This window comes from Lipotes vexillifer, unplaced genomic scaffold (genome assembly GCF_000442215.2).
Source record: "Lipotes vexillifer unplaced genomic scaffold, Lipotes_vexillifer_v1.1 scaffold232, whole genome shotgun sequence".
In the NCBI taxonomy this organism is placed as follows: Eukaryota; Metazoa; Chordata; class Mammalia; order Artiodactyla; family Lipotidae; genus Lipotes; species Lipotes vexillifer.
Window position 1 is genome coordinate 838,631 of NW_006793997.1, and position 14,637 is coordinate 853,267.

The 14,637-nt window shown below is 44.8% G+C and overlaps 1 protein-coding gene across 1 annotated transcript in view; it reads right to left on the minus strand.

Moving 5' to 3' along the window:
• TMC5 (transmembrane channel like 5) overlaps window positions 1-14,637 on the minus strand; it is a 31,557-nt gene that overhangs the window by 6,133 nt on the left and 10,787 nt on the right. Inside the window, 7 exon segments of the mRNA XM_007472180.1 lie at window positions 1,930-2,103; window positions 4,642-4,775; window positions 4,956-5,031; window positions 5,896-5,991; window positions 7,397-7,494; window positions 8,256-8,334; window positions 12,433-12,584. Of these exon segments, the coding sequence (XP_007472242.1) occupies window positions 1,930-2,103; window positions 4,642-4,775; window positions 4,956-5,031; window positions 5,896-5,991; window positions 7,397-7,494; window positions 8,256-8,334; window positions 12,433-12,584 (809 nt within the window).

Below are 14,637 nucleotides of genomic sequence, written 5' to 3' on the forward strand. Positions count from 1 at the left end.
ACCAAAAAAAAAAAAAAAAAAAAAAAAAAGAAAGAAAGAATGGCAGACACTCTCCAATGCTTTACAGGCTTGAATCTCAGCTGGTACAGAGGAACTGTTATATTTGCTTGCAGATGGATTTTGGCCCAGCCAGTGTTCCTGCAAAGTTGTATCTGGGTGAGTTAGAGGTTAAATACATTATAGCAATGGTTCTCACCATTCTACACGTAAATCACCTGAGAGGTGGAGAAAAGACTCATGCCATGGGTCCTCCTCACATCAGTTATTTGAGGATTTTTTAGCACAAGGCCAGACATCAGTATTTCTTCTTCTTTTTACTGACGCATAGTTTACACGTTACAAAATGTACTCAGTTTAAGTGTAGTTCGCTAAGTTTTAGTCAATTTATACAGTTGTGCAAACTTTACCACAATCTAGCTTTACTTTTTATTAAGATATAATTGACGTATAACTTTGTGTAAGTTTAAGGTGTACAACTGTGTTGATTTGACACATTTATATATTGCAATATGATTACCACCATAGTGTCAGCTAACACCCCTATCATGTCACATAATTATTAATTTTTTGTGGTGAAAACATTTAACAGTTTTTTATTTTATTTTATTTCATTTCATTTTATTTTGCCATGCCACACAGCTTGCGGGATCTCAGTTCCCTGACCAGGGATTGAACCCAGGCCACAGCAGTTAAAGTCCAGAATCCAAACCATTAGGCCACTAGGGAACTCCCTAACAGTATTTTTTAAAAGCACATGATTCTAATGTGCAGCCAGAGTTTGTGAATCTGGACAGTGCTGTTCAAACTTCATTGTGATACAGACTTCCTAGGATTTTGTTAAAATGCAGATGCTGATGCTGGAGGTCTGGGGTAGGGCCAGAGAGTCTGCATTCCTAACAAGTGACCCAGTGAATTAGAAGTTTGGAGGAGCGAGGCACTAGAAAACTCCCCATTTTAATTAAGGGGGCCAATGGCAACCCAGAGTTGGGAGGGAGGGCATGACCAAGAGCAGGGAGACCCAGGTTCTAGCCCGCTCTGCAATTAACAGGCTCCACAACCTGGAAACTATCTCTGCAAGTCAGCCGTCCTCTGTAAGTCTTATCACTTCCATCTGTAAAAATTGAGTGGTCACTCGACAATCAACTGGTTCCACTAGTCTGTGCTGTTGAGTTGTGTCTCTCTACCAGAGGAGCTGCAATCTCAAATGCCATCAGGACTGGGCTTCTAAAGAGGGGCAGCCATCAGCCGACCAACTGTTCATGCAGGAAAATGGGCCCAGTCTTGGCAGATCTTCCACTTTTTCACAAGAAGTCAGAAATCTTTTTTTAATTTAAAAATAGAAGTACACTAACCCACATATCAATAGCACCCAACCGACTTTAACATAATCACAGCCTCAGAAAGAATCACACAATAATTTTCCTAAGCACTCTCATATCCAGTTTTTTCTTTTTGTTTTCGTGTTATTTCTTACGAGGGAGCAGAGCAGGTATTGCTTTCTTCGTAAAACAGACCCCCCCCCCCCCCCCCCCCCCCATGGTGAGTGTCGCGCTGCCTAGGGAACACACCACAGCGGACAGTGTGTGTCTGTGTCAGGTGACCGGGATGCTGCCAGCAATCATGTGTGCCTTCTCTCCCTCCACTTTCCCAAGGTCACCTTGGATCTTCAGAGCAACACCGAAAAGTTTGGGGCTTTTCTGCGCTCTGCCTTGGATGTTCTCTCTTAAAAAAAAAAAAATACAGACCCCCCCCCAAAATGATAAGAAGATATCAAATAACTTTTAGAAAAATTCAAGGGCAGAGTCGGGATGAGCCAGAACACTGAGCCCCACTGTAGTCTTTGCCTTCCCACCAAACACCCCTCGGCTGCCCACATGACGTGTAGATGAGGTATTTCCCCCCCCTAGTTTCCCAAGGATCCCCAATTACAATACAATGAGGGTGAGGATGAAAAAGAAGTGCACGCTGCCGACGAGGTTCTGGTAGATCCAAACGACCCACAGGTAGCTGGAACTTGTACTCAGGGTGTCGATCCAGTTGTAGATGGACTGAATGAAGAAAGACAGACCTCGAAACGGGCCACAGTCAGCTGAAGGCTTCAGTCTGAGAAAACAAGGGACAGAGAAGCATCTCTAGTGCCAGACTCAGGTATAGTTTATTCTAGAATAGCCCAGTCGTTTCTGGGCTCTGAACATGGAACCAGCAATTCTTACCTGCTCCACCCACATCCCCCTGCAAAGGAAACCCTCTCGCTCATAGCCCCAGCTGGTGTGTTTTGTTTTCATGACCTGCACTCCAAGGACCAGCTCTTGGACAGGGGTATCACCTGACCCAACCATAACGAATCCAAAGACCAGGCAGAGGCCTCAGTGGTATCCTGGCACAAAGAAATGAACTGGGACGATCAGACTCTCTTCCTTAGGAACTTGAACTAAGAAATACAAAGATGGGAGGCTGTAATCTAGGGAAGCTGGAGTTGTGGTAATAATGGCCACATGAATTCAGTTGTTGTGAACAAGCAGAAACTAGAAGGCAACAAGGAACTGGTCAGGAAGAGAGAAAAGAAAGTAAACAGGGCGAGAGAGTCAAGGACATCACAGAACAGAGGAGCCTGCCCTGAAGCCGCTGAGACCCTCATGGTTCCAGTTCCACTAGTATCCCCAAAATCAACTCCCTTGTTGTGTGTTCGGTTGCTCATTCATTCTACAAAGGTTTACTGCCCTTGTACTGAGGCAGGAGACAGATGGGCTCCAGGTTAGACATTTGCAAGCCAGTTTCCTTTCTATACTTCCAGATAGAAATAACAACAGGAACAGGATGAATAGCTGGATTTTGTCTCCAGTGGATACTTTAACAGTAATGGCAGGGGCAGAGAGGAGCTGAGTCCTGCCCAGATAAAAGATAAAGAGAACACATATTTCTGATTCTTGAGGTCAAGGAGACCTCCCTGACTACATATGCACAGAAAGCCTCCTTGGGGTTAAAAAGGAGGGGGCTCCACCCCATAATAGGTGATGCCAAGCCTCCCACAGGCCTCTGCGCTGGAATCCATCTTGGCTAAAACTTGTGCAAGAACTGCTCTATATAAATGACCTAACCGCCTCTTTACTGCACTCCTCCTCATTAGGGAGGACACCCACACCCTTTTCTCTCCAGGTGTGTATCTCTGCCTTGCTTCTGTCTTAAATTAAAAAAACTGTTTCCCTGTGTGCTCTCCCACTTGCTGTGCTGTGTCTCTAATAATAAACTTTGTACCTGTTTTTACAGTTTTTGCCTCCTTGAAATATTCTTGCTTTCAAACGGGGCAAGAGCCAGGGGAACTTTGCTTCTAGCCTCTAGCCCTCGCTGGTCTAGCAGCTAGGATTCCTGGTTTTCAGCCAGGCTACCCAGGTTCAAGTCCTGGGCAGGGAACTAAGATCCTGCTTCAAGCCAACGCTCACTGCTGTCTCCTCGAGATCAGTACCAGGCTCTGTGCTAGATACTAAACCCTGGAGAATCCACAGTACACAAGACAGACATGATACCTGCCCTCCCAGGTTCTAGTGGGAAAGATGGTCAAGCAATGAGTATGCAATTAAACAAAGGTTCAAAGGCATTTCTGACACGAACTAGGGAACGAACAAAGGAAACCACCCTGAGAGAGAGAGAGAGGAGGGGGGTGCTGACAGAAGACGAGGATGGTGGTGAAAGTCAGGTCTTCAAGAGGACTTTTGAGATGAGGGTGGAAGGAAGGCCGCCAAGCAAAGGGACTGGGGAGAGCACTTCAAAGATGTGACCCCATCCCATGTGAGGAGAGGCTCTCAGGGTCCCAGGAACAGACTGAGAGCCTTGAGGCTGGAGTAGGATGGAGCCATGGGGGTGAGGTTGGAGAGATAAGAGGGAGCCTGACCAGACAGGGCCTTTCAGTTCATTAGAGGAAGTTCTGTTCTGCATGTGGAGAGCTGCCTTCTCCCCAGCTGGGAAGCTGCAGAACTTGGAGGAAGTAAGGAAGCTGTGCCGTCAAGACTGGGCACCTGGCGGGTGGTGACCCAACTTGGATATATTGCCGCCCTTGGTTGTAGCATCTGTTGGTTACCAAGGCAACTTGGGTTAAACACTGAATGAAGCATGTCTTCTTATTCTGACCTGTGACATCTGGGGCCTTACAGATCCTGGAGAGACTGCCTTTCCCAGGGCTGGCCTACAAAGCATGCCTTTCATAGGCAAACCTGAGCCCCCATCCCACCTCCACCTCCTCTCTCAAGCGCTCACACTCTGGGCCCTGTTCCTCTGCCCCCATCACCCCAGGGTCACATACCAGCCAACTCCAGAGGGTCCCTATACCCCAGAGCCTGCTGAGATTATTCAAACTCACCCCTCCTAAGCGTGCTAAGCCTGCCTTTCCCTTTCCTCCCCACCGAAACCACAATAAAGACTTTTGACCACGTTGACTGCTCTCTCCCTCTGCCTCTGATGGACCCTGGTGCCTCCCCATGTGGCCCCCCATGGTGTGATATGCCCCCTCCCTTTGGGGGTCTGTGAGTATAACAAATTATTTTTTCAGTGGCAGTCATCTCCTGATCTGCTGGCCTCACCATACCTGAAGAATGATAAAACCTACCTGTTAAAACACGCACCCACCCCAAGGCTGCCATCTCCTACCTCCAGATGGTGATGGCCAGGGTACACAGGACCCCGGTGAAGGACGGAAAAAAGAGCAAAAAGATGAAGAAAGTCATCATCTGTGAGGCCCGCCAGGCTTTGCTCAGAGGCTGGAAATTCATCATCAGGCTGATCTGAAGAAAGAGAAGCAGTCACCTCCCTTCTGTAGCTGGAGAAGCAGGCCAGAGGGACCCCAGCTAGACACCAGCTCCCTGACCCCTATCCCAGCGCCCCCCCACACACCCAATTTCAGCCACCACTGGGTCACATGGGACTGAGCAAAGCCGATTGGTTCCACCTTCAGACTGACTCACATTTTTGACGTAAAACATGATGAAAAGAGTAATCATTTGGATAAAGGGCAGCAGAGGGCAGAAGAAGGTTCCAATCCTATGAGAGAAAGGGGATGAGTGTCAGAGATCAGGGGAGACACAGGGAATCTGTGCGGAGGGCAGGGAAAGAGGGTGTTATGGGCTGAATTCTGTCCCTCCGAAACTCATATGTTGAAGTCCTAACCCAGTACCTCAGAATGCTACTGTATTTGGAGATAAGGCCTTTAAGGAGATAATTAAGGTAAAATGTGGCCACTAACCTCATGTGGGCCCTAACAGACTCATACAGAGGGAAGACCAGGTGAGGACACTGGGAGAAGGCACCATCTACAGGCCAAGGACAGAGGCCTCAGACGAAACCAACCCTGCCAACACCTTGATCTTGGATTTCGAGCCTCCAGAATTGTGAGAAAATAAATTTGTGTGGTTTAAGCCACCTGGTCTGTGGCACTTTGTTATAGCCACCCTAGAAAACTCATACAGAGGGAGACTGATTCCAACACAGCAAACCAGGCAAATCCCACCATACACAGTATCCACAGCTCTGGAAAAGAGATTTTGCAGAGAACGCTACCCACACAGCCATTAATTAAACCACCAGAGGCCTTCAGCCAGCCCTAATCCAGGTGTCCCCACAAATTTTTAGAAAAAGCACTGCATCGGACAAACAAAACACACTTGCAGGCTGGATACGGCCCGGGGCCCTCCAGGTTAGGAATCCCTGCTCTATGTTGATTCTTGACTGAAGTCCTCATATAGGAAAAGAACAGTCTGGGACATGAATTCATGGTTCTCAGACTGGCTGGATTTGGTATCACCTATGCAGCTTTGAAAAACCACAGATTCTGGCCATTGCCACCAAAACGCCTAGTTCACAGTCAGGCTGGAACCACTGGGCAAGCCAAAGATTGTCAGAACTCACCACACCAGAGTTTGTGTGTAGATCAGTTCTAGGACATTGCTGGCAATGTCAAACTCCTGTAGGCCAAGACTTGTGATAAGCCGCATCCCAATGATTCTGTGAAAATGTAATGAGTTTAGTACCCAAACCATCAACTCCCTCTTTCAAAAGATTCCTCACAACTGAAAAAGGAGGACAAATCCTCACCAGTTTGGAATAAAGTCATAAGTTCCCTTGCAAATTTCTGAAAATTCCAAGTATGAGCATGTTTTTGAAGAAATAATTGAGGGAAAATGGAATTAACACAATACATTCGAATGGAGGTACTGCTAAAGTGGTTCAAAAAAATTCTAGAGAACATTATTTAAATTATCCCAACTACTATCTATACAGATAATTAATTATGAATTTAAAATAGGCATTATTTAAATGAGATAATTATTTAAATTATTCCAACTATTATCTTGTTTATACCACCTTTTGCTTGTTAAACCTTTTTTTTCAGGGACCAAACTCAGCACTCTCAACCCAAATAAAATGAAAAATTTTCAGCTTTCAGTTACTGCTATTGAGTTAATGGTGTTTCCCTGTTTTCTAAATCCACAAGGAGGAACCCTACGTCCCCATTTATTCTGAAGAAACTTGAGACCACTTTGATTTTTTTTCTTACGGAGGAATTGCCAGTAAAAAACTGTTGTAAAAAATAAACAAAACAACAACAACAACAAAGAACTTCTCACCTTTATGTCCAGACCCTGGACAGAGGCTGAACTAAAAGTGAGTTTGGGCATACTGAGTGAGGAAATTTGGCTTTCAACCTACCCACTGAGGAAAGAATCAGTATTGTGCCATGCCATCTTATCACTAGGGCAACTTGCAAAAATAAGTAAATGTCTATTAGGAATGAGATGCTCATAATATTATTATAAAATAAATGAATAAATAAAAGAGGACCACACATGGGCCAATGATGACAGTGCCCTAATCCTGCACACCTGGAGTCTAAAATAAAAATTAGTGCATTAATTAAATTCAATGAAAGCAATGAGATAAATCTATAGGTACAGGCATGGAAAGATGACAAGGCATACTGACAGAATTAGTAAGAGCAAACTCCATGGTGATTTTGCAGTGTGACCCCATTTTTGTCTTTGAAAATTATATAGTATACACACACACAAAGCAGTGCATAGACAAATCTGGAGGAATATACATAGACTAGAATATTAAAATGGTCTATTGTGGATAAGATTTCAAATGACTGTTTCTGTGTTTAATTTCTAGAACTTTCTCAGGAGATTGCATAGGGCAAATTGAACTAAATGAACTTTGACAACAGGACTGTCAGGTCAAGATGAAATTTCAGTTAACTCAGAAGAAAACAATATTTCAAAGGACAATAGGCAGACTTAGAACAACATACACTTAGAGTACAGAAGGGACCCACACTTCATGCTCAGCCAGGACTATGGCGCTGGTTACAACGTCAGATATAATTACTCGGAGACAGACAAATATTTACCTCCTCAGGAACTCCCCCAGGAAGGAATCAGCTAAAGAGAACACAAAATCCATCAGAAGGAGCCGGTAGATTTCTTGGCCAATGAGGGTTTCCCAACACTGGAAGGCAAACAAGATTTGGGATGTGGGAGGAGGCTGTTATCTCCACTTAGTTCCCATCTGTTCCTGGCCGCCTGTGCTCATAAGAATGTGGCTGGTGGCTTAGTTTGACCGAGTTTTTGCGTGCCCAGAAAAGCAGACCCACTCTCAACAGAAATGCACCTTTAGGGTGAATTTGTTTTCAAGAATGTTTATTCTCTTCCTGTGCTCCTTCTTCCCCCATTAAGGCTTTGCCCTCCTCAGGTACCCAAACTTTCCCTTCTCACTAGCTCTCCCCTTTAACACTTTTCTTCTTTGTCCTATGCCCTCTGGATCCCGTTTCTTAGCCAAGGAGAGCAGGAGGTGTCAATGGCTAATAATGCCTCCACACCTTTTGCTTATTAACCTTATGAAAAATCAATTAATATCTTCTTGATTAAGAAAGTGGCCTAGAGGTTTAGCAGACTAGCACAAACGGGAAGGTTGAATTAATCAGCTTATGAAACTGGTGGTTAGCTACCTCTGTAGGAAGTCAGTGCTATGAGCTGATGGATTGGGAGCTTTTAGATTTGGCTGAATGAGGAAAGTTTCAGGTGTACAGCCCAAGGATGGATGGAAGGATGGATGGATGATTAGATGAATAGATGGATAAGTAGATGGACAGATGGATGGGAAAATAACATGATATCTGCTCTAATATCATAAGCAGAAGCTCTTGAGAAACTCACTTCCTCCCTGGCGGTCAAAGGCAAGCTTAAGGCAAAACAGCATGGAAATCTCACCTCTTCATCAGCCAGGGCCACAATGTTGAGCCAATAGTAACAAAGAATTCCAACGATTGATAATTTCAGAAGGATGTTTCTAAAAAACAGAAGCGAAAACAACTACCATTACCCTCCACAGCAGTCATCAGTGCTGTTTGCCAATATTTCCTTTGGGGCATACAGTAGGATGGAAATTCCTGCCCCCCTGTGGTTTAGTGGGGCTATATGGCTAGATCTGGCAAATGAGTTGTGAGCAGAAATGATGTATGTCATTTTGTGTCACTTCTAGACTAGAGCATTTAAATGCCAGTAAGACTCTTCAAGACTCACTGTCTTCCCTCTGGAATGACAATCAGAAGTATTTGAGATGGTTGCTGCGATCTCAGCCTGGATCCCTGAGTGACTAACATGAGCAGAAACCCCCTGCCAATCCACGATGGGCATGTAGCATGGACAAGGAATAAACATTTGTATTCTAGACCACTGAGAGCTTGAGGTGGGGGATACTTGTTACCACAGTTTAACCTCATTTATTCTGACTGATACACCTTCTTTTAGGTGTCTCCAAACTACCTGATTTCATTTCTCACTGTAATAGTAGTACATATACATACTACTCATCAGGTGCTACCATGGACAGTAAACATGCTAAGCACTTTATCAAATCATCCCTCTTAATCTTTACAACTCTATCATCAGGTAGATGGTATTTTATGCCTATCTTACCGATGAGGAAACTGAAACGCAGAGAGATGAAATAACTTGTATGAGATCACACTGTTTAGGGGCATGGCAAAGGTTCAAACTGAGGACCATCTGATTTAACAGCCTGAGGTCTTAAACCCAGTCACTTTGCCTAAATCAATACCTTCTGGTTTTAAGAAATCTTCAGCCTTGGTGTTGTTAGAAAGGCACACTTTCTGGCCCCAACCTGGATCTGCTGAATCAGAAACTCTGGGGTTGGGGCCCAGCAATCCCTCCAGGTAATTCTGGTGCATGCTAAAAATAGAGAACCGTTGCGCTAGACAACATTGTGAAGAAAGGGACAGGATCTGTCTTTTCAACTCCAGATCCCGAACCTCTTACCCAGTGCTTAGCCTATAGTAGACCCTCAATAGCTACTGGATTAACACCTTAGTATTCAGTGATACTGTGATTTATAATAAGAAATATGTGTTTGGTCTTCTTTCTCTTTTCTGGCACTGAGCTCCTAAAGCCGTTGGAATTTTCTAAATGAGGAGAGCTATCAAGGTGCCTTTTGTTATATTAATGAAGTGACTGTTGGGAAGCCCCCAGGTCTATTAAGGTTAGGGGCTGGTTGCCATTACAACCAATCTTGTGATTAGAAGGTCTGAACTCAGCTTGCCTATCTAAGACTCCAGGGAGGGGAGAGGGGCTGGAGATTGAGTTCAACGACCAGTGGCCAATCATTTAATCAATCATGTCTATGTAATGAAGCCTCCATAAAAACCCAAAAGGAGGGGGTTCAGAGAGCTTCCGGATTGGTGACAGGACAATATTTGGAGAGAGTGGAAATGTCTGAGAGGGCAAGGAATCTCCGCACCCCTTCCCCAAACCTTGCCCTACATATCTCTTCTACCTGGCTGTCCCTGAGTTATATCTTTTTATAATAAAGCAGTAATCTAGTAAGTAAAGTGTTTCTCTGAATTATGTGGGCCGCTCTAGCAAACTAATCAAACCTGAGGAGAAGTTCGTTGGAACCTCCGATCTCTAGCTAGTAGGTCAGAAGCGACCAACATGGATTTGCGAATGGCATCTGAAGTAGTGGTGGGGGCAGTCTTGTGGGACTGAGCCCTTACCTTGTGGGATCTGACGCTATCTCCAGGTAGATAGTGTCAGAGTTGAGTTAAATTATAGGACACCAACTGATAGTGGAGAATGGTTTAGTGATGTGGGAAAACCCCACACATCAGAATTGGTGTCAGAACTTTATATACATTTACTGCAGTATAACTCCAGGTTAAACTAGAAAACACACTCCTCTAAGCCAAGAGAAGCTTATCATAGGTCAGAATGATTGTCTATTTCTGAGCTGTCTCATTTTCTCTGCGTGTAGAGAAGATTTTAAATATTTTATGAAGCAATACATAGGGCTAATATATATTAAAAGAGAATGAATCTCTCTTGGGATCAGAAAAATGCAAATTAGATAAAGGGATTAGATCAAAATGACACACTGAGCATACATGCCTACCACCTCTCTATCCAAATTCCATCGAAATGATAGAAAAGTTAAAAGCTAAAAGACCTATAAAGCAGAGGGAAACAAGTCACCGAGGACAGACCAGAAATACAGAGGAATTTATGGAAAATAGAAAGCAGAAATAAAAATATGAAAAGATTAAAGAAAGATTAAAATATGAAAAGGGGTTGGAGGAAACCCCAGTTTAAAACAAATTTGGCAGAGGACTTCCTCAGAGCTTGTGGTAGTTCTGAGGATGCCCGGAGCTTAGAGACAGCAGATACGAAGTGTCTGGAAAGGGCAGCTGGGTGATTATTTGACCATGCTAGATGTCAGAAGACCTCAAAGCAACACCTGCAGACCTCAGAAGAGGTAGTTAGAATACAGTCTTTGGCCCACTCAAACCCACATTCAAGTAGAAAGGCAAAATAAAAGACGTGGGAACGTGGAAGTCCTTAGAAGGCTGACCATCCTGATATCTACTCTAAAATGATGTCTTATCGTCTGTTATAAAATGAGGAAGTTGTAAGTAGGATACATTTAACAAACACTGGTGAGCAAAGAAGCCAGTCAAACTTAATGTGTATGTCCAAAAAAATTGCTTTATGCCCCTGAATTGTACATTTAAAATGGTTAAAATGGTTTCTTTAACCACACACACAAAATCCCAATTGTTTCTAACCATTGAAAGGAGGCACCCAGACTTGTAGGGTGGGTAGAAGTGAAGGCTTTCTCAGATTTTTTTCTTCAGGAGAATAATACATATATAGATTAACTCTAAACATTAATCTTAGAAGTCAGCCAACTTTTTCTGTGAAAGGCCAGACAGTAAATATTTTTGGCCTTGCAGGCCATACAGTCTGTGTCCCAACTCTGCAGTTGTAGCAGGAAAGCAGCCATAGAAAATATGTTACCACTGGACATGGTTGTACTCCAATAAGATTTTATTTATGAAAATGGGAGGCAGGCTGGGCCTGCAGGCTGTAGTTTGCTAACTGCTGATCTAAAACATATATGTGTATATATGTGTATGCGTGTGTTAAAATATGCTTGTTACAAATTTAAGGGTAACAGAAATGTTTAAGATCTGTATGAAGAAATTATAAACATAGACATAAGCATAGATATGCTATTCCAGGAGCAAGGAATGGCCAGTGCAAAGGTCCTGAGGTGGGTATGCAGTTTGGCATGTTTGTGAACAATCAGAAGGTGAGTAAGGCTGGGGGCACTGAGGAAGGAGGGGGGGAGTAGAAAATGAAGTTGGAGAGCTGGCCAGGAGCCAGATCTCAGAGGCCATGGTAAGGTAACAGCTCTGGAATTGATCAGTAAAGAAAGTCAATCTGCATGTACAGCCTTATCATTATAAACACCACCGTAACCAGGAACTGGTCAGGGCACTAGCCAGGAAGAAGCAATAAGGACACAATTTGGGTAGTTTTATACTCTGTTTATCAAAACTGTGGGGCCACCTCTAGCACATACAGTGCCTTTGTGGGAATCACAAAAAGTCACCCCTTCCCAGCCAATGAACTGCCAAAAAGCAACCCCTCCACTTCCATTTGGGTGCCTGGACTACAAAAATGCACCTGTTCCTCCCAGATGATTCGGTGGGTACTTGGCCTCACAGTTTGACTCATGGGAACACTGGATGATATCAGTCCCTACGCAACGCCTTAGCCAAGAACATTTGTGCAGTGCACAACCTGCCCATCTGTACATCTCATAACTGAGAACTATGTTAATCCTCAGGCTGGGAGCAATTAGGAAAGATAAGCCATTACTCTGAGCAAAAGGCAGAGGTACTCAATAACTGTATTTCCTCAGGGCTCTTTGGACTTCATGGCTATTAACCCATACCATAAAAACACACTTTAATCTTGGAATTCTTTCTGGAAAACAGAACTTTGATACTTGAGTGTAACCCTTTCTAGCTTCCATCCATTTCCCTCCATAAAAATGGAAGCTGGTGTGGGGAGTGATAGCCACACTTACCGGATCAGGAGGCTGTAGACTTCATGCCTTGGCATCTCATAGCGCTCCACCAGCCTGAACATGGAGTAGAGGCGAGGCATGACCAGGTTGATGCAGGACACAACGAAAGGCAGTAACAGTACCGCCCCGGGGTTCCTGTGGTTCTCCAGGAACTACAGGGGATGGAGGGAGAGAATCAAGATGCCGACTGTACACTGGACCCCTCTCTGCCTGACTCAGAAGACCCTCCCACTCCCACCGTCACGACGGGAAGACTGCAGAAGTCGATCCTCTGAGGTTAGCTATTATGGTACCATTTATCCAGCACTTACCCTGGGCCGAGAATTACCCACGTGACGCTTTAATTCCCACTACAGCCCAGCAGGTGGGTGTTAATAGACTTAACTGATGGACAGTCTGAGGCTCAGAGAGGTGGAGATACTTGCCCAGGGTCACCCAGCTAGGAAGTGGCAGATTTGAGCCCTGGTCTATCAGACTCAGGGACCTGAGCTCCAACAGCCATTCTGTGACTTTACCTTCCTTACTGAGACGTTTGGAAGAATGAGAATGTGCTCCTGGCCTTTGGAGGAAAAACTTGAGTCACTGAAGCTACCACACAAGGGAATTTCTCCTGCGCGCCCTTGTTCATTTCGCCAGGCTTCGCCTGTCCTTGCAAGGGGAGCCTCTGCTAGCACATGCTGCACATTTGTATGAGGGTCAGAGGGGCGCCCCTGCCTTCAGGGGTTTGGCTGGAGGGAAGCCTGGGCTGCCCCTCGGCCAGACGCCCTTGGGGTAAGGGATTCCAGTGGATTTATTTGATGTCTGACAATTTCCCATTCCCCACCCCCAGGCCTGACTCTGCCTCTATCTACCTCTGGATGGTTTTGAAAGCCCCACAGTACTTCTGGCAGTATCTTTGGAGCCAGAGTAACCTAGGGTCAAAGGCTGCCCCCCTCCCCATGCTTATAAGCTGCAAGGTTTCGAACCAGATGCATAGCTTCTCTGAGCCTCTGTCTCAGTCTGCGTGATAGGGAGATTATTATTAACCCACAGAGACATTGTAAGAATTAAGTGAGACCAAATAAGGGAATGTCTAGCCGCAGGCTAAACGACACAGCTGGGGGCACCATTCACGAGAAACTGTAGCTGCCGGTGAGTGCGACCCATGGAGTTGTGCAGAGGGTTGATCCTGCCTGGCACAGGCAGATGTTCAAACAAGGGGAATGATTCCACTTCTACCTCCTCTCCTCCTTAGATGCCCTCCTGCACTTCACGTGAGTGTGAAGAAGACCCTCCAGGTCAAGGAGAAACTCAGACGTCTCCTTTATACCTACAACTGCCCTGTCACAGCTTCCACCCAAGGTAGGCAGTGCCAGACCCCACAGGACTGTGATTCAATTTTGTCTCTTTCAGAGCAATCCTTAATATGGTTAATGACAAAGCCTTAGGTTTATATAATCTCACACCCACTTTCTTGCTGGTTCCTTCAGTTTTTCATCCATTGCGTTGAGCACCTACTATGTACCAGGTATTGGGCCAGGTGCCTGGCTATTCTTTTGAAAAGACAGATGCATAAACAATCATTTTCAATGCTGCATGTGACCAGCGCACAGGGAAAGACTGCAGAGTCAGGCACACCTAACCCAATCTAGTAAAGGTAGTGATGCTGAGAAAAGACTTCCTGGAGGAAGTGTCACTCACGCTGAGGTCTAGAGGAAGAAAAGGAGGAGTTTGCCAGATGAAGGGAAGTGGGGGAGGGCAGTGCAGGATGAATGTTTCCCATCCAGAGATGAGGAAAAACATGGTGTGTTCAGGGAACTATGGACACACGATTTAGTGTTGCTGGTGTGAGATATGGGTGGCTGTGGGGTGTTGAGGCTAGAGATGTGGGCAGGGGTCACATCACAAAAGATCTATCAATCATGCCATGGAGGATAGATTTTATGTTTAGAGTAATGGGAAGCCATTAAAGAAAGTGACACAATCAGACCAACCTGCACCACAATTCTAGGTGTTGGCAAAATGGGCTAAAATTAGCCCCATTTTCCAGAAGACTGAAATCTACAGAAAAACAGTGCTTTGTCCACCCAGCCAATTAGTCTCAGAGTTCATATCATTAAAAAAAAAAAAAGAAAAAGCTAACATTCCTTCAATCACCCACGGTACCAGGCACTAAGTAGACTCTCCACGTAACTTTTCTCTAGTCCTGACCACACACCTACAAAG